Source organism: Lampetra planeri, chromosome 28 (genome assembly GCF_965212315.1).
Source record: "Lampetra planeri chromosome 28, kcLamPlan1.2.h2, whole genome shotgun sequence".
NCBI classification, from domain to species: domain Eukaryota; kingdom Metazoa; phylum Chordata; class Hyperoartia; order Petromyzontiformes; family Petromyzontidae; genus Lampetra; species Lampetra planeri.
Genome location: NC_136134.1, coordinates 3,766,732 through 3,792,015, shown reverse-complemented (window position 1 = coordinate 3,792,015; position 25,284 = coordinate 3,766,732). Strand labels below are relative to the sequence as shown.

General features: G+C 44.9%; 1 protein-coding gene across 6 annotated transcripts in view; it reads left to right on the top strand.

Moving 5' to 3' along the window:
• LOC144728326 (calmodulin-binding transcription activator 1-like) overlaps window positions 1–25,284 on the top strand; it is a 630,428-nt gene that overhangs the window by 363,177 nt on the left and 241,967 nt on the right. For all 6 annotated transcript variants that reach the window (XM_078607684.1, XM_078607683.1, XM_078607681.1 and 3 more), the window contains exon 5: window positions 5,557–5,628. In XM_078607684.1, coding sequence (XP_078463810.1) covers window positions 5,557–5,628 — 72 coding nt within the window. The remainder of the gene's footprint in view (window positions 1–5,556; window positions 5,629–25,284) is intronic.

Sequence of the window (25,284 nt, the reverse complement as noted above, 5' to 3'; positions counted from 1 at the left end):
TGATGCACACGTGCGCGCGCGTACGTGCGTACACGAGAAGCGGCTCATGCAGTTCACATTAATATGTGCATCGGTCATTGTGTCGACAAGAGGAAGTGTGGCGTAGAAATGGATTAATTTGTATTTGTGGGATTCCTGTAGTCAAATCTATTGGTAAACGACGACTCCCCCCGCCACCCCCCCTCCCTCCCTCCCTCATCCCATGTCAATCGTGGTTGATTGTTTGCCGGTCAGTGCTAGTTTGGTTTCAGGGAAGACAAGGGTCAGATAATATAATCGCCCTCCACTGATCTTTGCCGTTGCCAGGAATAACACCCAGGTCGCCGGGTTTGTCACGCAAAATTCTCACGAACCACTGTTCCCATCGCGTCCCTTCACCGGCGTTACGCGCAGGCTTCAATACTGCAGTGCAGGGGACTTTTGCTGCGTTAACGTGGAGACGGTTGGAGATGAAAACATTCCGTTGACTTAAACCCGGAGGGTACCGGAGGTGAGCGTAACCCAGGAGCAATACAGGCACAGATACAGCAACAAAAACAATTCAATTTCCAACATTTTCATGGCCATTGATATAATGAAATGCAGGTGCAGTGTCACGTATCCGGTTCGCGTGGGAACAGAGGCATAGGCGGATACGTGTGAAGGTCAGATATGTGAACGTTTATAGAGAATGACGGCACGAAAGTGCAGCACAAACGCACTAACTGCTGCACTTGCGGTCCGCGTCTGTAGAACAGTCACACACCATGCACATACATACACACGCCCAGCAATGGGGACGGACAGATTAATTAGTCAGGGCAGACATGTGATGGCTGGATATGCGATATGCTGCAATATTTATTCTCGTAATATAAAATGCTGCCACGGTAGTATTTTGCTCTAAGAAACGTTTTCGGTGCCAGTGAAAAGAAACATTACCCTGATACACTTCAACTGCTGCACGGGAGTGACAGGTTCACTTTCCATTTCTGCTAAACAGCTTTTGACAGCACTTAACCCTTCCAAACATAAACCCCTGGCGATAGAGGGGGTTGTCTCCCCAGTGTTGTGAGTTAAATTTGCAGGTTTTTGCTCACTTCCAGAAGTGCGTGCTTTTGCAGACCAGTTGCAAAAGAATAACAAATAACCGCAGGGAAGCGGCAACGCAGCGTTGGAATGAAGAAGGCCGGCCCCATCCACCACCCAGCATGGAGCCAAGTACACCCTCAAATGCGATAGTAACATTAACAGGAAAACCACATTGTGAGCTCTCGATAAAGACCATACAAGAGACTAGTTTTGCACTTGTTTTTTTATACACAATAGACTTTGCTTTAATTATTCTTGTAGTTGTTGGCATTGTTTGTTATTATCGGATGCTGGATAATCCCGTGAAAAGTGCGCAAAGAAGCGTGGGGAGTCACGTGCTTTGAATGACAACGAATCCCCCGCCCGCCCGTCCCACGCCGCGCCTTGTCAGCGCAGCGGTGTCACGTGTGTGGTGGGGTTAAGTGTGGGTACTCCGAAGACGTCTGGCCAGTGTGGAAGGGTAGGCCAAAAAATACCATCTTGAAGGGGGCTTCCTGGAGGAGGCCCTTGTGCTGCAGTGGTCTTGAGCAGGAGACTTCAGGGCTGCGCCTCTATAACCGTTACCACGCACAGCAATGCATGTCGGGATGATTACAGCGACGTACCAATTGTTAACTTCATTGCTCAGTTGATCGGCGCAGTTGCACCCCAGCTTTTGTCAATTGGTATTCAGGTGCAGATTGCCAGCCCACTGTTTGTGCTCAAGGCTGTTACGTGAAAGTTTTTATCCTGATATATCTATATTTTTTAAACGTAACCTTCGGCAAAGTTGCGCCAAGCATTACAAAGAGGTGCAGCGCGGGTGCATATTTGAATATGTCTTCGTGACAGCCTCGGCAAGGGGAAGCTTCAACTGTTAGCGCGCTGAAAGGCTTGTTTTGTACGAATAGGCTTGTCAACACAATAGCCGTCGTGCGTACATCTCTTCTCTCTGACATGTTGGCTAATCGATATAATTCAGCTCTTCGCATCATCATCATCGACAGCTCTCTCTGCACAGCAGCAATCATAGCCCTCAAACTGCAAATGATGCGTGATGCAGTCCCCGATTACCCCCACCCCAGCTATTCGGGAGCCACAGTGGCGGCGAGATGTTAACTCCCTCGCCTGGTATACAGGAGGTCGTGGGTCGATTCCGACCCTGACGCCTGCTGTATATTGGGAGTTTGCCTGTCTCTCTGCCTGTGGTCGCATGGATTTTTCTTTGGGTCCTTCAGTTTTCCCCTCCAAATTTAGAATCAACATCATGCGTTTAGAGTATTTGGCTGCTATACATTTCCACTTGATAAGCCACTTGGTTGAGCTATCATTTGTGGCCAGGTCGCTTCTGAAAAAGAGCTACACAGCTTAGTGGGCCTTACCTGGTAAAATAAAAATTGCTTAGTTTATAGTTTTAGTTTCTACTCGAATGCGGATTGTTCCGCGTGCCGCTCGGCATTGTGGCCCGACTCTTCGCCGCTCGTGGGGGGGGGAACCGATAATCCTCACCGGCAGGGCGTGGAAACGAAACGTCGGACAGCGTGCCGATCGACGTGGCGGCGTGACCCGCGGAGCGCAACCGCGAGAACCAACGTGGACGGCGGGTCCTCTCCTTGTCCACTTGCCTGCCTCACGTGTTACCGCGTTGCGTTTCGCCGAACTCGTTCTGTTCACACGGTGGTTCCGAACCTTTACTGCAGCCTTGCGCCCCTTTGGTTCTCAATCGTTCAATGTTTTTTTCATAATGTTCATACATACATAGAGGGTTTGATGACACAAAGCAGTTGTACTCACGTGCCCGTGCTTAGTTTGTGTTTCGATGGTTTACCTTCTAAAATAATCTGGCCACGCCTCGCACCTACAGAAAGGGCATCTCGCACCCTCAAGGGGTGTGTGAACCCCAGCTTAAGGACCACGGTGTTAACCTCACGGTGCCACTGGCCGATTGTTTGCACGTATCATCAAAAGCTGATCCTTAGGGGCACACTTCGATGCATATGTACCGAGGGCATGAGGATTGACCCTAATCAAATCTGTCTGCTGTGCAGAAGGATCATTGCCCCAAAACGTCACCTATTATGTTCCCCCCCCACACGTCCTTTCATCGCAGTGTTATTGATGAATGTGTTGAGTTGTTTGTTAGTTGTGCTTGTGCACCACTGCCAACGCCGTATCGCCAAGTAAATTTGAATCGATTTACACAAACGCAGTTCGATTCAAGGTGAACCCAGAGACCTTCGATACCTCGCAATACATCAAATGTTCTCCGTGCCCGTGACCGGATTTATTTTGAGCCTCGATGTGTTATTCACTGTGGAGCCTCATTGATATACAGCTCTGTATTACGGGGGGGGGGGGGGTGGTTTGGCTGCGATGTGTACACGACCTTGCAGGACACTAATACCCCGGTATACGTTGGGATTCGTTCTTGAAAGGTGCGCCGACGAATATCGAAACGACGTCAATCAAAGCCATTCACAGGACAGTGGGTGGTGGAGGCGAAGGCTGAGAGGTGACGGATACGAGAGAGGATGGACGACGACGCTGTCAGCGACGTGAGCGCGTGTGTGGGGGTTGAGGCGATGCAAATCGGGAAGCGGTGTCGATAAAGTGACGACGTGTTTGTGAAACGATGTAAATTGGGGGGGGGGGGGGGAGTATCGCTGCACACGTGGTGTACCGAGGATGCGAGGTGTTTTCCGTCTCGCTTATTCGTGCCTCTGTGCTGCGGCGCGAGATTCGGTGCCGTCTTTCAAGAGATTTATCGGGCGTCTTTCAAAAATGGGGTGTTCGTTTTTGTGGGATTATTTAAAGTCGAATGGCACGGCCATGCATCATATGATGGGACCGTATAATGGATCAGGGAGGATACCACTTAGTGTAATAATTCAGTTGGGGGTGACTTCCCGAGGGCTCGTGTGTAGTGTCTCAATAAAACCGCACAGGGCAATCCCCAAGGTTACATAAGTCTCGGCCTGAAAGACTACGTGAAAAATAAGTTCACCGTGAAAAGCTACACAATAGATGTGGAGGTGGGGGGGGGTGGACTTCCAAAATAATATTCCGCTTTCTCTTGCAGTGACCTCCAACAATAATAATATGCAGCTGATTAAAACTCTGCATTGGTATGAGGTGTTGAATAGGCACTAATGCGACGATGATGATGATGGTTATCGTAGTGTTGCACATGTCAGCAAATGTGTCAAACAGTGCTGAATCATCTAAAAAAAATCATCTTGTAAAAAATTAGATGCTGTGTTTGTACCGCTCGCAATTTTAAATGTCTTGTCACGTCAAGTTATGTACGACAGTTTGAATCAGTTGATGCTCGTAACCTCTACCCGACCTCAAGGGTCCCCTTCCCATTATGTGCTCCCCCCCCGCCCCCCGTTTGACATGTGCAAACGTGGTTTCTAAAAGATTACGGTTATAATTTCAGATATAATTTAAGATTAGAACAAAAAGTGGATGAAACCTTCAGGAAAAGTTTAACTCGTCCGTCGCTGCCTTTGATGTGCCATTGTAAAGCTTTTTTTTGTTTGTGGGGGGAAAAGTGTGAGTAGCCCAATCTTTCCAACTGCTCCAGTCGATGTGATAAATATGACTGCAGGTGCCCACGTGAGAGAATCGAGACCTTTGGCCAGCTGTGTTGTGCTCATGCGGTGTACGGAACACCTGTTCTACCGTTGCCTTTATATAACCGCATGCCACGGTCAGTTGCAATTTAACGTTTAATGTCAAACCGAGCCCTTTGCGGCGGTGTTTCTCAGACTTTTTTTGGCCCGTGAACCGCTCAGCCGATGCAAACATTTCCACGGACTCCACACAGCTCCCCCCCACCACCCCGCTCCACCCCTGGTGACAAAACGCATTCACTTATCTCTATAAATATCAGTCATACAAAATTATTCATATTACCGGAACATCAATTCTTTTTTTTTGCAGCCATAAGTTTATTTTGAGGGTGGATCTTATAGTTAGGGTCGTTTAAATAGGGTAGTTTACCTAACTTTTAAAATTAAATATCGTAAGTAAAATGTTAATCTAATGTCCAAAACAAATTGCCATTATTTCTGGATCAACCTGCGTTTGAATCACAGCCCGGACCACCAGTGGTACCGGGCACCGCATTCCACTGAGAACCACTGCTCTAGAGGGGTTAAACGCTCTGATAATGCAGACAGAGACCGCTGCGTCATCAAGCACCTGTGTGCCTCGCAATTCTGGCATTCTTTTATCCAGACCCTGATCAAAACAAATTTCCAAGTCACAAAAAAATACAACGTTCAAAGGCATCGTTGTAAATGCATCTGGAAATGCAATCTTGCTGTCGAGATAATTTATTAAAGAAGCGCAATTTGCCACTTGTACGTGAAGTTTATTTATGTGTATGCGCGTGATGTTTTTTTTTCCCTTCGTCGTTTGCGATGTTCTGACTCAATGGGCTCATTTGTCTTTTTTTTGTCGCCCCACCCTCCCCCTGTGGATTCCTTCTCTCCTTCGCAGTGTCTCTACGGCTGCTACGTGCATTCTTCAATCATTCCGACGTTCCACAGAAGGTGCTACTGGTTATTACAGGTCAGTGCGGATTTAAACGAAGTCTCGATTTTTTTAACCCTGGAAAACTACATCTGCAACGACGATCCAGGACATAGGCCGTAGCCGGTCGCACAAACACGCACAAGGACAAGCATCTGCCACTAACATATGGCAGGTCAGGGTGTGAACACAACCACGTGAGGTTTTCCGCTTCCGTGCCGCGTAGCTCCCTGCGTCGTAAGCGCGTGTTGTTCGGCACCATTTCCGACGTTTCGCTCCACGTGCCGGGAACTGGATAGTCCCTTGAAGGAGATGAAAGGCTTCGGTTCAAAGAAGGAGCTCCCGCCACGCGGAGCGAAACGTCGAACGTCGAGCCGAACAACACGCGGTACAACCCGGAAACACAGAGGGAGAGATACAAACATGAAGATCCGGAGTTTAGACTCGAAGACCGCTCGGGGTGAGTGCAGTTAGCGAACACCCATGAAGGCGGCTCGCACGACTCGCAATCTTGTTTCTCGACTACACCGTTCCCGCTTGCCTTTGTCTCCCCAGCGCTGCCGTTGTTGTCTGCACTGAATGAGATGATTATTTTAGGAGACGCCCAAGACAACTTTCAACATTAATGGCCACTAATGATGTGTGTGTGTGGCCAGTAATTAATAGCGGCGCTGTGCGGTAACCCCGACGCCAGAAATTCTCGCACACACACTCACGGACATGTGCACGCATGCTCGAAATGTGTTTGGTGCGGATGATAAGTTATGGGCATGCATATTTCAACATTCTGTATTTCAGCTGCATTAGTGGCATGAAAATGGTTAGAAAATTGTTTGCGTATCTTAAAGGAATAGAGCTGTTGTATGTATGTTGAACTTCTTTCACACCAGTTTAACACATAGGCTTTCGCGACCAATATCATCCATAATAGAGTTTTTTTTGGGTTAGATCGCGTAAATATATAAATGTGTCGTTAAAACCCGTCACCACCCGACACAGCCAACTAGTAAGGGTTGTCACGTAAACAGAACATGCGAATTCGTCACTAATACAGCACACCGGTGTGTTGGAGAGCCAAGCCACAACATTTACAAACCGAGTACGATGGGAGTAATTACAACCAGCTTCATCAGGCGACAGCCAGATTTGTGGAGAAGTTTTACTGTTTCGTTCCTTATATACAGGCGTAGATGTGGTGACCATGCTTCTGCGCTCTTGCGCAAAGTAGGGGGGGGGGATTGCTGAGTCAACGTACATTATGCATGTGCATTATGCGAGCCCATACATAGCAAACCGTGATAATTGGAAGTGCGAGGGATGGACAGCAAACGAAACACAAAAGGCAGTTCTCAAGAAATGAGATTTCAATCTAGATTTAAAAGTGCATAGCTCCAGTGGCTTCCTAATATCGAAAGGGAGAGCGTTCCAGGCGACAGCAGAAGCGCATCTGAAAGTGCGCAATGCAGTGACCATCTTTGTTCGATGGCAAGCCATAGGCCTCTGTGAGGGTGGCCCTTAAAATACTACTCTCCCGCTTGTAATACTTAGTGCTTTTGATTTTCCAAATAGCATTCAATTCATATTTTTTTCTAAATAATGTATTTCTCTGTGCATTCAATGTCATGGGAATTCACATGACATCAAAGAAGATGAACAAATGTGTTCCCCTATTTTCCTCTGCCAAAACTTGTTGTAAAACGTTTTCGTCGCATAACATATATGTATATATGGAGTTGTATCTTCCCCATGTACATACTGCATACAAATGGAGACTGATGAATTCCGAGAAGCAAATTAATCTTTCGCTTTGACGTCGCAGCTCAATATTGTCCTTAAAGGGGATTTTTGTTGTTGTTGTTGATCACAGTGTCTGAGCACAGGGCCTATAAGGCCCCAACCCTGCCACCAAGTAGCCAGCAACAAACGGCACCGTCGAAATCGTAACATACGCGCGGTAATTCGTCTTTCTTGAATCCCGACAAGGTTCCAACAATGTGGGGAGAGAGAGAGACGATGGGCAGGGGAATTCATGAAGTCGAGCGGTGCGAGGCAAGTAGCGTGAAGAGAAGTTTACATCTAATGAGAGAAAGAGTAATGGGAAATGTGTGCTGCGAGGGTACAAGCATACACAAAAGGACGAATCTCGATCCAAAATAACAACAACAAAAACACCACAACATGATACATCCCAAGCGATACATCTAAACCCACGGGGCACGGAGGACATGGCCTGATGGAGGAGGGCAGGCTTCTGTTTTGGCTGGCCCAGGTGTGCCTAAAAGATTCATAACCGAACCGTTTGCGAATCTATAAATCATTCGCATAACTAAAGCGGTCGCATGCACCGTGAGTATGACATGCACTTTGTATAACCTGCTTCAACACATTCTGCTAATGGAGGTGAAGGAGGTTAATAAATGGAGTGGACATCAATGGATTAACTGGGTTGCTTGGCTGCACTGATGCATGTTTTCATTCTGCATGAGCACTTTTAAAATTATGATTGATCAACCAGCAAACATGCATTTTCAGTGCACGCCATGAATACATATTCTGGGGGGAGCCTGCGCGTGAAGGAGACTCTGCCAGGACCCGTGCCACCCTCTACGGAAGTTCTGTTTTGAAATCTGATTCATTCAAATCTGGATCATTCAAACACGAATTCGTCATGCGGCAGCCAGCCACAAGTTCTGTTCGTTATTACTTACCCCCCCTCCCCCCATTGCCATCGTGTTGATTCAAACTCCGTGATCAACGAGCCTCTGTCATGGTACACACCAGAGGTGTGGACTCGAGTCATGTGACTTGGACTCGAGTCAGACTCGAGTCATGAATTTGATGACTTGCGACTCGACTTGGACTTGCATAACAATGACTTTGTCCCACCTATGAGATGTGGACTCGAGTCATGTGACTTGGACTCGAGTCAGACTCGAGTCATGAATTTGATGACTTGCGACTCGACTTGGACTTGCATAACAATGACTTTGTCCCACCTCTGGTACACACTAGCAGCAGCTAGTGTGTACCATGCCAGGTAGGTGGTAGAGTTATCCCCGTACACCTACCCATGCACTGGCAGCCGTGCTAGTGTTGCCTACGGACGTAGAAAAGGATGTGTGTTGAACTTCTTTCGCACCATACGTGGCCGACCGTGCTAATCGGAGGTGCGTGGGAAGGACAACAAACTGAACACAAAAGCAGTTCTAAAGACATGAGATAACACGCACAGTAAAGAGAACTCCTCCAGTGGCGAGTGTTAGGGTAAGTCCTGCCGAAACGCTCTTGATTAAGCTTGGCGAGGTGCATGAGGCGGTTGTGCGGCAAGCACCATGCCAGGCTGACATTATCTCACGAGCTCCGATGTTTCCACATCACAGTTTAGGCCGAGTCATCCGAGGAGAAGCCAGGGATGACAGTTGAAGGGCCGTCGTAACAGATTTAAGCATAGTGCACCAGCTGCTATTAATGCTAAATAATTATTCATAATTTGCAGCCATTCGGCCATCCACTGCTGGATGAAGGCTTCCTCCATGCCGTGTTGGTCCGGGAGGTTGTTTGACCGTACTTCACCACACTGCTGAGTGTGGGTTGGTGATGGTGATGACCCAGAACTTGTTCACAAATCGCTTGCCACCAGTGTTAACCTTGACCGGGAATGGAACTCGGGTGACTTGAGGATACATAGCGTTGTGCACGCAACACTCTCAACACTGCTGGCCGCATCCGTACATGCAAACTACACCGCGCTGTTAACATAACTGTCAGAATCGCAATGAAATGTTACACGTTCGTTTGTATTGTGATTCTGCAAGAAATCTTTGCGGATAATTGTATATAATTGCGTTTGACATGCTCTAACCCATGGGGAACAGATGTGCCCAAGTAAAAATACACAGGGTTCATAAAAGGACACATTTCTGAGTGCCCGCTGTAACCTGTGAACATCCCTGACCAACACTTCTTGACGTCTCCAAATTGTTAACAACTGTGGAACATTGTGTGCCACAAGACAACATTTTACAGCACTCAATTTGGTAGCTTTTGGAGAGCACTGCATCCACACTCTGTTTACGCGCATACGTCTGCTTATTGTATATGGCTTTGTATTAGCAGCTCCCATTCCAGGTCTGATAACTACAGGGACAACCTTGGGGAGAGGCGGATAGACGTTTTCGGTGGCTCCGCTGACATTAACTGAGGTTCACCATAGCTCATAATGTGGACCACGGTCTGGTCAGGATGTCCGAAGTCGCATGCCACCGCATCTGAGATGGGTAGCACAGATTTAGATTCGGTTCGGTGTGGGCCATATGTCTATCCAATACTATCGTGGTGGCACCGCTCACTCAAACAATCTAGTCGAGTTGATATTCACGCGGTCGGAGCGTCTGGCGTAGCTCAATGCACTGTGCCGTGCCATAGAGTTCTCGACAATGTCGTCTTCGTGTGCTCAGAGCACGCGAGCATTTTAAAACACAGCAGACTTTAGGGAGATTATCACGAAACTCAAACTAATTTTTCAATACCAATATGGCCTAAAAATGTAAAAATATTGCTATAGTAGGTGGCTTTACAGGCAATGTCTCTTCTGCATAGCACATACAATGAAGAAGGCCCATTGCCCACCAGATCATTTGTTTAGATTAAGGATATGGTTGTCGCCACCACGATTATTGGTGATGGTTGCCTTTTGACTCCCTTAATAGGATACCTGGACCATGTCCAAGTAATGCGCACTGCCTGGCCAGTGGTGGCCAGCATGTGGCCTTAAAGAGTTTACTGTAGAGCTATGGGTAATGTTGATCCTCGGGGCCAGTTGTACTGGTGAATTATCCACCGGTTGTACTGGGTGAGCCTCTAAATTGCAAATGCCAGAGGCTTTGAGAGTCCATGTGAATGCTCGTAATGGGACAATGTGATAATTAAAAAGGATGCAGGAATGAGATGTTTTTTTTCTTTTACCCGCAGTGCAAATGGAAAGTGGCCATTGAGAAGAGTAAACCTGACAATACATTGGGCAATTACGTCTCATTTTAATACTTGGAGAGCAAGCAATTTGCTTAAAAATTGTCTGAAAAGAAAGTTACATTGGTTCAGGCTGCAATGAGAGGTTTTTGTTTTATAATAATATAGTTACTCAAACTAAAATTACTACAATATTCATTACAATTAACATCAGCAATAATGTGCTCTCTTCTTGGGATAATGATGCTGCATAAAATCTCCACACAATTATTAGTTCACACGTACTGCTTCTGTAATGTTTACGTTTTTACCAGTATTATGATTATTATTGTCCTTCCGAGTGATCAAACCCCCACCACCCCCCCCCCCCCCACGTGTTCGTAAACTGAAACGTCTTGCTGGCAAGAGTGTGCTGCACTCATTGTTCATCACAGTGGGACGCGCGTGGTTCAGTGTTGGAATTCATACGTCGCCTAAGCCACGATCGCCCCTCGCGCCACGCGCATCTCACGCCGCCAGTTTTTATTTACGTTTCACACAAAGTGTCTCCTGTGTGGCGGCACACTCGAGTGGGGGGGGGGGCGTAAGAGCTGCTGCGTTGGACAGATCTTGAAATTTGTTTTTACAAATGAGTTGTGTTTTGTTTATCATTAGTTTCAGATGATGTTTTTTTTCTTAATCCATCACCGAATGAGTAGTGGGCGTATAAAACCATTAATCACTCGCATCATATGCTTGAGCTGGAGGGAAGTATATTAATGGTCGCCGCTCTGATTACACGTACGCTGTGTGCATGTGCGTATAATTTGGAAAAGCTGAATGTGGCGAGCGGTGTTGCGTTTTCGTGTAGTGCAGTAATTTGCAGCAGATTCATTCATTTGAAATGTCTGTTTATGACCTGTAAACAATTTTTTTTATTTTATTTTACCAGGTATTGTCCACTAAGCTATTTAACTCTTTTTTCAGAAGCGACTTGACAACAAATTATAGCTCAACGAAGTGGCTTATCACGTGGAAATGTATCACAGCCAAATACTAGAATCGCATGTCAATTTATGTGGAGGGACAAACTGAAGGACCCGGAGAAAAAACCACGTGACCACGGGGAGAACATGCAAACTCCAAATATACAATCGTCAGGGTCGGAATCGAACCCACGACCTCCTGCATACCAGGCAAGGGAGATAACATCTCCCGTTGCATGCAAAACATTGCCTAATATGCTACTGTAATGGAACATTGAATATTAATTTCACGTGGGATTTGTGCGTGTAATGTTTTACAAACTAGCTAAAGTCAAATTGAATACTGGGGGAATGCACGTAGTGTATACCATTATGCTAAATAATAATATATTTGGCAATCAACGTATGTTTTAAATGCAAGGTTACCATGTGGCTTGTTAAAGAAAAGGGGCCGCATCATTTCCTCAATTGAGACGAGTGAAGAACCCTATTATTATAATTATTGCAATATTCATTGCATTGCCCGTACAAAGATGTTAATCTCAATGTGCCTTTATATGGTTGAAATAAACAAAATCTAATGAATTATGCAACAGTCCAGCTAAAGGGTTTCTCGCATTCCCACGTGTCGGAGTGTTTGTTCGCATTAACTCGTGCCTGCGTTGAAAATAGCCCAAGGGTATCCAATTAAAAGTGAGTCTAAGCTGGTCTGCTTTTCAGGCCATTGAGTAGAGAGTTTGTTGAGCTCCGGGTCCTCCTTATCCAGATCCATTTCCCCCTCTGTGTATCCTGCAGAGGCCCCCTGTGGCAGGTGTACTCAGACTAGAGGCAGTGATACAAATGAGGACCTCCTGAACTGTCGTCGCTGAGATGAGCTCATGGAGACGTGGCGTGACTCCCCGGTGTAGCTTCAAGTGCTGCCCCTGTGCTGTGTGAGCAGCAACAAAGGGGGAGCACTCGGCAGCGGCCAATTGCGCTATGCCTTCGCACGGTAACCCCGTGACCAAATGGGCCCTAACAACAACTCCAGAGTTGTCCCCACCATTTTTAGTCTGCTTGTTGTAAATCAAGTTGCCAATTTTTCACACCTATGTGTCATTTTTTTCTCCAAGGCCATGCATGCCAGTCTGTGAAATCTCTGCAAGGAGAGATTTTATGCTGAAGCATTTGTAGTATGAATTGTTCTTCATGCATTACAGCATGATGTTACGTGTCACGTGTAATTAATGTGTACAGTATTTGTTGTGTTGGGGTTGTTTGAGCATTGAACTATGAATCCCAGAATCACAAACACGGTTAATTTCAGTACTAAGTGATATCAGAACCAGACATTCCCCCCCACCGCCACCCCCACCTTCACCAACTGACACTAACTAGTGTGGTGAAGTATGGGCAAACAACCCCCATGGCCAACATGGTGTGGGAAAGCCTTGTATGTATGTAGGTTGCACTTCTTCCGCACCGTACATAGCTAAGTGTGCTAATCGATTGGCCTATGTAGCCTTCATCCAGCAGTGGATTGACAAAAGGCTGTAAGTGCATATTTATGATCTGTTTCATACCCGTGCCTCTTGTTTGGTCGTTATTACACGTAGGGCTTCAGAGAGTGCATGCGATTGGCCCCTCACTGTTTGTGAGCATGCACCCTCTGAGGCAGGTGCACCTGTGCAGTGTTGTTTCGTTTGCGACACCCATTGCTTTTGCTTTGTTGCAGTCCGTTTGAATTGTCATGCGTGCGACAGCAAATGCTCACAATTTGACGACCTGAAAAATTCCCATTGCAAACCGCCGGACAGATTTGGATTTCGAACCTCTTGTGTTGTACGACAATTAAGTTGATTTTGCAGAGTTGCAGATTCTCTTGTATTCCCATGAAGCCAATTATGGTTCGGGAGACGTCACTGTGCATGTTCCGTTATAACAAGGCTCATTGGTAGTTTTCGCTCAGTTGTGTTCAGTGTAGCCTGAAGGATCTGCCTGTGGAAATGGAAAATAACTCTTAAATGCATGAGTGTGCAGTTCCTCAAAATGTCAAGCAAATTCAGACGCATTTAAAAGATGCATTTTGGAGAAAATGAATGAATGCCTCAAAAAATGAATATAGCATACATTTACCGTGAGGCACAACACAGACTTTAAATAGTCCCATTTTGACGTTGCTTATCTTGAGCCAATGCTGCTGAAATTATGCACTCCCAGAAGACCGTGTGCCTGATGGGTTGTTTAAGAAATACTGGGGGGTTTTTATGCGGAGAGGCGTATATTTCCTTAACCTGGCCACGCACTTTCAGCGCGGAAAAAAAAGTATTTTCCGAAAATAAATAAAACTGTAAATCTGTATTTAGCACGGAAATAACGTATTATTATATTGGTTAAAATACATTTTGACTTAAAGCTTTCATGACTGCAGGAATTCATATTCTTGGGTCTTTCAGTCGTCTTCAGGAAAACGACCGCTTGTGTTGCGATCGAAACGTCGTAATTTTCTGTTATTTTTTATTATTTTCTTTGAACCCATCTACGTGACTTTACCGAAAGACCCAAGAATATAAAAACAATGAAATGCCTCATTCGTGTAATAATATCCCCCCCGAGTTATTTTAATGCAATTGAAAACCAAGTGTGAAGAATCCAATCACATTTATATTCATAATTTTTCAGACTTTTAAACGTATGTCCAAATTGTTAGTAGCAAATGCTTTTACCATATATAGTTTTTCATGGAATATTTCAAATATCCATGACAAAATGTTGCCGGGGATTGTCTGCTTTATTATTGTTATTTAGTGTAATTAGCATTCTATGCAGTTGCCTTACAACTTCACATTTTAAGCCATAATAATAGAATAATACTTTAATATCTCTGCAGGGGTGGTGTTAATTATATATATTTATATATATATATCGTAACGGCTACTTAAAAGGTCCTGCCTGTAGGCGTGACATTTTAAGGATGCAAAGGCTTTATCTTTAATTATGCTGATTATACCCGGGCGTTAATCGTGCACGATACAAAGTCACCTTGGTCAGGTACTGCCACAATTGGCAGGTTGTCTTCACTTGTGCCAGAGTTGCTGAGCGGTGGCTTCAGCCTGTATTGCCATTCATCCATGCCGGTGGGTGCTGTAGTTTCTACCAGAAGATAATGAAGCCCTTGCTTCTACCTGGACTGTGCTGTGTGGATAATCGCGAGAGTATTCACGTGTTTGCATGGCGGCAGTGGTACTGAAGGTGAATGGGCTTGCTATTTGAAAGTCTCGGAGTTAAATGTAATGGTGGTAAGGGTGCAGCCCAGCCATTGCTGATGTGTGTTCCACCAGCATTTATTGAAGCAGGCAAACTGCCCGTTCGTGCTCAGCACTGAGCCAATCTGCAGGGAGCCAACAACGATTCAATCCCCATAGAAGCTTAGCCAATGAAGCATGCCTTAATGTGCGTGCCTTAAGTTATAACAAGGTAAAGATGCAGCTCTGCGATTGCTTGTTCACGCCACTGCTATCAGAAGGGCTTCCGCTCAAGGGAACCTTCGAAAAACCCCTTCCGAGTGTATTTTCCCTACTCCTCCATGCCGGGCCGACAAACCTGGGAAGAGCAGATAAAGTAGAACCCCTCTTAACGACCACCCCTGTTAACGATGGATCGCTTAACGATGGGCCTCCATAGAGCCCAATGTGTAGTGTATAGATGTGTCGTGTATAGTAGTGTATTGTACAGTGCCTCCATAGAGTCAAATGTGTTTGCTTACTGACCATTCCCCAGTTAACAATGGGCTGTTGTAGATACAGTAAATATTAATTAATGCATTGATTAACCGTGGTTCTTTTAATACTTTGTGTTTATAATGTTGTTCGTATATTTATGTATTAATATCCATTGTTTATATATTATATAGTACGTTTTTTGGGTGTAAAGGGGTAACATTTGATGCTATCGGAACGAATTAAGCCGTTAACGTGTACATCCTATACTCGCTTAACGACCAAAACACTTAACGACCGGTTTCGTGGAACCAGTTACCGTCGTTAAGAGGAGGGGCTTCTACTGAATTGAATGTCGGTGTCGCCACCCACTGGTCTCCTCCGGTATTACCACTTCCAACAGCGTTTCCCGCACCGTCCGGTAGCGCGGGCACATCTTGGAAGTCTCGATGCAACGGTGACACAAAGGTGCTGCTCTCAAACCGCGGTAAACAACTCGCGCGAGCTCCCACATTGCGGCAGACGATCGCTCTTGGGCCTTTTCCAAACCACCCTCTCAAGAGCTGTCATTCGTGGCAGCGATCGTTGTTTAGACCCACGACTCAAAAGAGAGTTGGAAGAGGCAGGGAGTAAACCCACACTTTGCCCCACCACACAACACCTGCCGTTTGACTAACCGCGGCGCTGCAGGGAACACGGTCGGGCGGATTGTAAAGAAACTCGCGCCATCGTTTCGACCGTCGCGGAGGGAGATCGAACTGGTGACCTCTGGATTTGCAGTCCAGTGTGATAACGATTACATCATGCCAGCATCCCCTTTGAAAGTATCTTATATGTTTATATATACAGTGAGGGAAAAAAGTATTTGATCCCCTGCTGATTTTGTACGTTTGCCCTCTGATAAAGAAATGATCGGTCCATAATTTTAATGGTAGGTTTATTTGAACAGTGAGAGACAGAATAACAACAACAAAAAATCCAGAAAAACGCATATCAAAAATGTTATGAATTGATTTGCATTTTAATGAGGGAAATAAGTATTTGACCCCTCTGCAAAACATGACTTAGTACTTGGTGGCAAAACCCTTGTTGGCAATCACAGAGGTCAGACGTTTCTTGTAGTTGGCCACCAGGTTTGCACACATCTCAGGAGGGATTTTGTCCCACTCCTCTTTGCAGATCTTCTCCAAGTCATTAAGGTTTCGAGGCTGACGTTTGCCAATTCGAACCTTCAGCTCCCTCCACAGATTTTCTATGGGATTTAGGTCTGGAGACTGGATAGGCCACTCCAGGGCCTTAATGTGCTTCTTCTTGAGCCACTCCTTTGTTGCCTTGGCCGTGTGTTTTGGATCATTGTCATGCTGGAATACCCATCCACGACCCATTTTCAATGCCCTGGCTGAGAGAAGGAGGTTCTCACCCAAGATTTGACGGTACATAGCCCCGTCCATCGTCCCTTTGATGCGGTGAAGTTGTCCTGTCCCCTTAGCAGAAAAACACCCCCAAAGCATGTTTCCACCTCCATGTTTGACGGTGGGGATGGTGTTCTTGGGGTCATAGGCAGCATTCCTCCTCCTCCAAACACAGCGACTTGAGTTGATGCCAAAGAGTTCCATTTTGGTCTCATCTGACCACAACACTTTCACCCAGTTGTCCTCTGAATCATTCAGATGTTCATTGGCAAACTTCAGACGGGCATGTATATGTGCTTTCTTGAGCAGGGGGACCTTGCGGGCGCTGCAGGATTTCAGTCCTTCACGGCGTAGTGTGTTACCAACTGTTTTCTTAGTGACTATGGTCCCAGCTGCCTTGAGATCATTGACAAGATCCTCCCGTGTAGTTCTGGGTTGCTTGCTCACCGTTCTCATGATCATTGCAACTCCACGAGGTGAGATCTTGCATGGAGCCCCAGGCCGAGGGAGATTGACAGTTCTTTTGTGTTTCTTCCATTTGCGAATAATCGCACCAACTGTTGTCACCTTCTCACCAAGCTGCTTGGCGATGGTCTTGTAGCCCATTCCAGCCTTGTGTAGGTCTACAATCTTGTCCCTGACATCCTTGGAGAGCTCTTTGGTCTTGGCCATGGTGGAGAGTTTGGAATCTGATTGATTGATTGCTTCTGTGAACAGTTGTATTTTATACAGGTAACAATCTGAGATTAGGAGCGCTCCCTTTAAGAATGTGCTCCTAATCTCAGCTCGTTACCTGTATAAAAGACCCCTGGGAGCCAGAAATCTTTCTGATTGAGAGGGGGTCAAATACTTATTTCCCTCATTAAAATGCAAATCAATTTATGTGTTTTTCTGGATTTTTTTGTTATTATTCTGTCTCTCACTGTTCACATAAACCTGCCATTAAAATTATAGCACGATCATTTCTTTGTCAGTGGGCAAAGTACAAAATCAGCAGGGGGATCAAATACTTTTTTCCCTCACTGTACTTTACCAGGTTTCAGCGTATATATGTACACATACATATGTCGTGCCTTTGACCTGATTAGGTTCAAGACCAGACCCTCCTGTATGGTGCATGCTACCGTGATCAGAGAGCTCATTTTCAGCTTGGAGCACTAAGATAGATTTCGGAGAAATTTTTCTACGCATGTCGCAACCAATGAATGCTTCCATTTTCATGAATACGTTTTTCGTTTTAACCTACAATTGCCATTCGGTTGTAATTGCATACTAAATTCCACTCTGTTCCCACCACTCCTGTATCACTGTTTGCAATTAAAGAATAGCACTTTTACTGGTAAGCACAGGGATTAATCCGATGCTTTTATTTTATACATTTAGTATATTTTACTAACATTAAGGTTTGGGGGGTATTATATAGATCATATTGTTGAACTGTTGTTGTCATTGTTGTTATTAATATTAAATTCCAAATCTAATTAAAATAGTTTCATGCTGAGAGCCTAAAAAAAATAACAATTAACTAGAGATGTAATTTACTTTCAGTGAGCCCCACTGTTTTCAATGTTGAATTAGCAACATGATGTCTTTTAAGGTTGCACTGCTTAGCAGGGGTTTATAAATATCGATAAGAGTTGAAAGAGCACTTCAAAGTTATCTTACTTTGTGAAAATTAGTGTAAACAAAATGAATACTCCACCCTCCCTCTCCAAAAAAAAACAAGCTGGTAAACAAGTCCAATAACCGAGGCCCCTCTCTGAAAAATACCTTTGGCACCCATGCCTGCATATATGTGACTTCAGTTATATATAAGACAAAGATCCTCCATATAGCCTTAACAGACTGTTAGGGCAAGTGCTGTTAGTGAGCACCTATGAAGGCTGGAACGGTACACGAGCGGGTGAGTGGCCAACACCACACCTGACTGCCTTTGTCTCCCCAGTGGCGATGTTTACACACCAGGTACTCATTTGAGGCTGAGTCGACCTAGGGGAGGCCCAGGACGTGTTCAAATAATCGTCACTGGTGTTGGACGTGAGCGGGAATCGAACTCAGGTCGCCGGGTTCATAGCGCAGCATGCTAAGCACTACACTACCGCCCCCAAATGTATATGTGTAGAGGAGTGAAATACTCCGTGTGCACAGGGCACTTGAGGCCAACAGGTGCGCGTGTGCAACATGAGGTTTGTACGGATAAACCGCCAGTTGTTAAGGGGTGAAGCAGGTGCAAACGGGGTCGACGGTTGTGGACGTTGAGACCGGAGGTGTTGCCAAGGAGATGGGAGATAAGGGTTGATTGATGGGCCAACAGGCGCCGCCCTGGCGAGAGCTTAAAGAGATGCACTCGAGTGGACAATTAGCGTGCAGACATCTCGCCGTTGCCACTCCAACCGTCACCGGGACCTCAACCCTCACGCCGACGCCGGGAGGGTGTTGGCTGATCCCCCCGCCCGGGACAGACGGGTGAGCGGGTCTGAGGGAGCGTAGGTGAGGGCAGCGGTGGAGATGTGAAGTTACTGTGTGCGGAATCGCTGAGTGTGAAGACGCTGTGTGCGGAGTGGCTGAGTGCGAAGACGCTGTGTGTGGAGACGCTGTGTGCGGAGTCGCTTTGTGCGAAGTCGCTGTGTGCGGAGTCGCTGAGAGCAGAGCTGCTGAGAGCAGAGCTGCTGAGTGCAGGATAAGTGAGGTGCAGAATAGATAAGAGCGGGGAGAAGTTGAGTATATGTGACCGTACAGATAGTTTTCGGTGTGCCTATACTTGGCGTAAAGACAGGTGACTAAAGTGTAAGCAGGTGACTTGTTACAACGTGTCGGTGTGAGTAATTTTTTAAGATACTACATATGTACACACACACGTATGTATATAATAAATCAATAACACATCCAGTAACTGTAAAGAATGTGCAGTACATAATGTTTTGTATTGATCATTTTATCTGAAGTTTTTTTAATGGGTGAATGTCGCACCATACATGAGAGATTAATTCGAAAAAGACCATTGAAAGATCCCTGAGGATATTTTCTTTGATTTTGAATTCGTACCAGGTGCAGTAAAAACCCTTAGAGAGAACCCCTAAGTGGTTTCCCCCCACGAGAAGTGAGTGAAACATCTCAATACCGTATAGGGCCACAGAGCTTGGACAATTGTTGGTGCCGATTCTGGCTGCCTCCCGTGCTCGTACGTGAGTTGCCTGCACCCTCTGAATCGGGGCAAATCTGCACGCATTACAAATCCGTAAGTCTAGCTTTCAAAAAATGTACTATTTACGATATCGTTGTATGATTTAAATCATGCATATCACTTGTGACGCAATGCTGACATACTGACATAGGCCAATTCTCCAGATAATCTTTTACATATGCTAAATTGGCTGTAATATTGGGGAGCAATCTTAATTTTGGAGCTTTCGTGACTGCAGGAATTATTATTTGGTTCTTTCGGTAAAGTCACGTATAAAGATAAATTCTAACTTAGCAATCTTTGAAATACGTAATCAACCAGGCTATGCGTTAATTGTGTGTTGACCGACTCTCTGTGTTGCATTACATTACATTTCGATATTTTGCTAGGTTATTTAATTTTAGTGTGTCTTTCTCCTAATTTTCAAGCTTGCGTACCGTACCACGTCGTCGTCCACTCATTGACATGCTAATCTTTTCTCTGCCCCCTCCCTCTCTCCGCCCCCGCCCCCTCTCTATATTTAAGGCCTCGTTACAGACGATCCCTCTCTCTTTGTGCCGATACGTGTTCTCTCTCTGTGTATCTTTGTGATATGTCTGCTTATATGTCTGTCTATAGTTTTCTGATTAGATTTGTGTTGCTATTTATTTTATACCTGATGATGATTGCTTGTGTTGCAATCGAAACGTCGTAGTATGCTATTATTTAATTTATGATTTTATTTTTATACGTGACTTTACCGAAAGAACCAAAGAATAATTGGGGAGCAAATGTTGCAAATGAAACTTAGTTATAAAAATACGTTTTTTTTATTTTATTTCTATTTTGAAAAGCAAAATCGCTGAGTCTTTGGATTGCTAAATCTGAATTATTGTAAAGCGCTGTCTTGGCAACAAGCAGTGCTTAATTACTCATGGATATAATTATATTCTGTGGTAATTGTAATCGTGCACTGCAAGTGCCCACAGCGATCCACAGTGGCGCCGTGTCATTACAAAGTGCATGTGAAGATAGAGCTCATACCCAACATTGTACACCAGCCTTGGGACTGGGATAGCAATTACTGTGTAATATACCAGTTGGACGCATCATGCGGGACCTCGCCTCAGTGTAACGGTCTGCACCCTGGACTTGCAATCCCCAAGCGGCTGCCAGGTTCAATCTCCCGGCGTGGCAGTTGAAGCAGCGGTGCGAGTTTCTTAACGTCCGTCGCGCTTCTCCGGCCAGCAGGTCGTGCGTGGTGGGGTAAAAGTGGGCACAGTACTCTCGGCTCTTCTTCCAAAGCGTATTGTTAAGGCCCTTCTGCCAGCAATGGCGTGAGGAAGCAATTTCAGGTGTGTACCTTTATATATTTTTTTTAAATAAGGAAAGTCATACAAATTATAAAATGCACTTCGATCAGTATTTTAAATATGTACAAAAGTGGAGTTTTCATTGTCCACGTCTAGAGATACACTCGCAGCAGGGTGACGTGGTAAGGTGGTGACGACACCAAGGCAAATTCCTGTTTGGTGCGCCGATTGGCCTGAATACGAGCCGCTTGAAATGGAGTTTCAAGCCACTGATCCTCAAAAAAACAAGTGGCTTTGTATTCTATCCACCCTGCAGATGAGATGGACATTGTATATTCAGGGCATGTTGCAGTGATTTTGATGAAAGAATAAGAACTATGTAATGCAGTAAATAATTTAGAGAAGGGACAACAAATGTTCATGCAGGTCATTGTTTAATGTCGATCAGCTTTAAGCCAATTTCGCGAGTAACATTTAGAACTGACATTTTCTTATACAATGCTTTAAAGACCGTGATTGAAACTAGTATTTCATGGGTTCATAGTGCAGAAAAGTGGTATTTTCAAATTGCAGTTCAAGCAGATATACCGATTACTATATAGAAAAATGTTAGCCCTTCGGATGTAACTGTGATATTGCTTTTACAATTTATTATACTGTAGTTGAAAATACTGTATCTTTTAACATCTCTTCCATACTTATTACAAACCATTTTTTGTTCACGTAAAAACGTAATTATTTAGTTTTCTCCTGGGCACTCTCAAAATGATTTAAAACATTTGACTTCCCAATAATACAACTCTCTCGTGATTGGCATTCGATCTTGATGTAAAGAAGTGTTCCTGCAGTGTTTGGCTTGTGAACACTTTCATTGCGCTGGGGATCAAGCCTGCATTCGCTGTAGAACTGTTACAACAAAAAGTTAACCTGGCAATGGTGGATTCAGCTCGTCATCAGAAAAGTGGTGGCTTCAGATAAGAAACAGTTTGATTTTTTGAAGATTTTTTTTTACGTTGTCATACTTTCAGGTGAGTGATTTGATGCCTAAAAACAACTCGATTATCTTTTAAAAGAAATATAACACGAATACGTGCCCATAATGTAACGAAACATCTCAGTGCGCCTGTGCAATTGTTCAGAAATAAAATAGATTCGAGTTTTCTTTAACTTTTTATGTTGTTGTACAAATTATTAAAACAAAAATTATCCAGCCTCATTTAATGGCTGTATTCAGCACTGCTGTTTTTTTCTTGCATTTCTTTCTGCAAAGTGGTATCATGGAAATACTAAAAAATTACTCTTTTTATCTCTGTCTCAAAATCGTTACTTGATCTTGTTTCCAGATGGTCTTTAATGTTTCCTGTCAAAGCTTTTATGTACCAGACTGCCAGTAAGTGGCTTTTGTTTCCAACAGCCTGCTACGATTGTGCTGTCCAGTGCTCAAAATCACCCCCTTTAAAATATTGCGATATGAGACGGAGAGTCATTTCCACGTGTAATTAAACGAGGAGAATGATCACGAAGCTTAAATTTCCCTTTCGGGCCACTGTCATTTCTCTATATGGGCGCCACGGTGGCGAGATCTTAACTACCTCGCCTGGTACTCAGGAGGTTGTGGGTTCGATCCCGACACTGACACCTGCTGTGTATTTGGAGTTTGCATTTTGTCCCTGTGGTCGCGTGGATTTTTTTCCAGTTTCTTCGGTTTTCCTCTCCACATTTAGAATCAACATGTGTTGAAGAGTATTTGGCTGCTATACATGACCACATGATAAGCCACTTTGTTGAGCGATTATTTGTGACCAGGTCGCTTCTGAAAAAGAGCTATATAGCTCGGTAAAATACAGGGTGTTTAAAACAGATGAACCTAATTTCAAAGCCGTATTTTTCATGATGGCAACATGTTACAATTACAAGAAAAGTTACAAACGGTTTAATGAGTTATCACGTTTTACTAACCATTTTATAAATGCTCTTTGTGCCCTCCACCTGCTGTGCGGACAACATCGAGACGATAGTTGAATTCGTCCCAAACGCCTCTCAAAGTGTCTTCTTCCACTGAAGTCACCGTTGCCGTGATTCTGTTTTTGAGGTCATCCAGATTAGTCGCTAATGGTGGCACAAAAACACGGTCTTTTACGTATCCCCACAAGAAAAAGTCACAGGGTGTGATGTCTGGGGATCTTGGGGGCCAAGAGTGTAGCGCCAAGTCTTGGGGTCCCGTGCGACCTATCCAACGTTGAGGCAGCGCGTCTTGCGAATGACTGAGGCTAGGGGCTGTTTGTGCGCTGGGAGAGGCATCGAGCGGTAATCATTTGAAACTCTATGCCCCGCCCTCTTTATGCCCCGCCCTCTCTATGCCCCGCCCTCTCCATGCCCCGCCCTTTCAAGTGGTAAGAGTTTCATCCATGGGCGGTTCGTGGTTGCAGAGATAAGGCGATTTAAAATCGGGTCCATGCTTTTGAAACACCCTGTATTTGTTTTTATAGTTTAGTTTAAAATACTCTGTTGGGCTTTCTGCCAATGCCGGTGTAGAAAAGCTAAACTCACTATCATAAAGTCACAAGTTAAGGTCACGAGTTATGGTTACAAGTTCAATCTCGCTGGGTGGGGGCAGGGGGTCTACTCAGCACATCATCCATCCAGGATGAATTCAAAATGACTAGCCTATTATGAAAAGTAATGAGTTGGTAGCTTTATGAACAGACTGTCTGCAGCTGTGTAAATATAACATTCTGAACAATGGATTTTGCACTCACAGTCATTTGCTACTTTTTGCAAGGAGACATTATCTCAATTAGATAACACGCTTTCTGTTGAGATGGCAGATTGCATGTGTTCAATTGGTCAAATGCCACCCCCATCCAGTTTTAGTGTTGTCCATCTGCTGCAATTGTGATGTTGAAAACACAGCAATCTCATTCACACCAATATGCCATAGTCGTGCTGGTGCATTGGTCCAAATGCCTAACATTTACCAAATTATGAATTATTAATAATTACACCGCTGTCTTCCGCCTCGGTTCCTGCCAGGGTAAAAAAAAGACCCTGTGCTGATTTTAAGAGCGTCCTCCCATTGTGGCGAAACTTCTGCAAGGAATAAATTGGCACACAGATGATAAATGAGTGAGAGTTAAATATTAAATCAGCAAGCAGTCTGCCGCTTTCTATGTCAAATGACAATATCAGTTGGCAGGGCGTCGAGCCCGCCATGACTTCGGGCAGCACTTCTCATGAACGCCGTTCTTGGCTCGCAAGAGGAGTCCCTGGCATACAGGGGACATTGAGCCCTGTTGCGGCATCGCTCCCACAATACAGCGATGCCCCCCCAACCCCAAGCATCTCAATGTAGATTCTTACTCCTCAACGAGCCCCCTATATGTAACCAGAAGTTATTCTTGGATCACGAGGACTTCTTCGTGTGAATGCTTGCCAAGGCAACCCATGAAACATTGTCTGCTCGCATTTGAAAAGAAGCTTTGTTAATGACAGTTTGTCTTTGTCGCAAGTATACGTGTCCATCCATATTTCTGTAGCAAACAGGGAACATTATTGCAAATGAGAATAAAAAAACTATCATCATCCTTACTCTTTGGTTCTTTCGGTAAAGTCACGTAGGTAGAAATATAATCAAATAAAACAAATCACGACGTTTCGATCGCAACACGAAAGCTCCAAATTAAGATATCATCATCCTTATCAACCATGATCGATCTTATTGCTGGACGAAGGCCTTCCCAAGTCATTTCCACCCCTCGTGGTCTCGTGACGCAACAGTCTATGCATTCCATGACCCTTGACCTTGTTTCATTGCTCCGTCTCCATAGACTAAAGACTAAACTATAAAAAAATTAATACCAGATAAGGCCCACTGAGCTACACAGCTCTCTTTCAGAAACGACCTGGCGACAAATGATAGCTCAAGGAAGTGGCTTATGACCTGGAGATTTATAGCAGCCAAATACTCTAAAGGCATGTTTCTAAATGTGGAGGGAAAAACCGGAGGACCTGGAGAAAAATCCACACGACCACGGGGAGAACACGCAAACTCCAAATATACAGGCGTCAGGGTTGGGATCGAACCCACAACCTCCTGTATACCAGGCGAGGGAGTTAACATCTCGCCACCACGGAACCACTCGTCCTCTCTGCTGTGTTCCCTCCCCTATGGTTGCC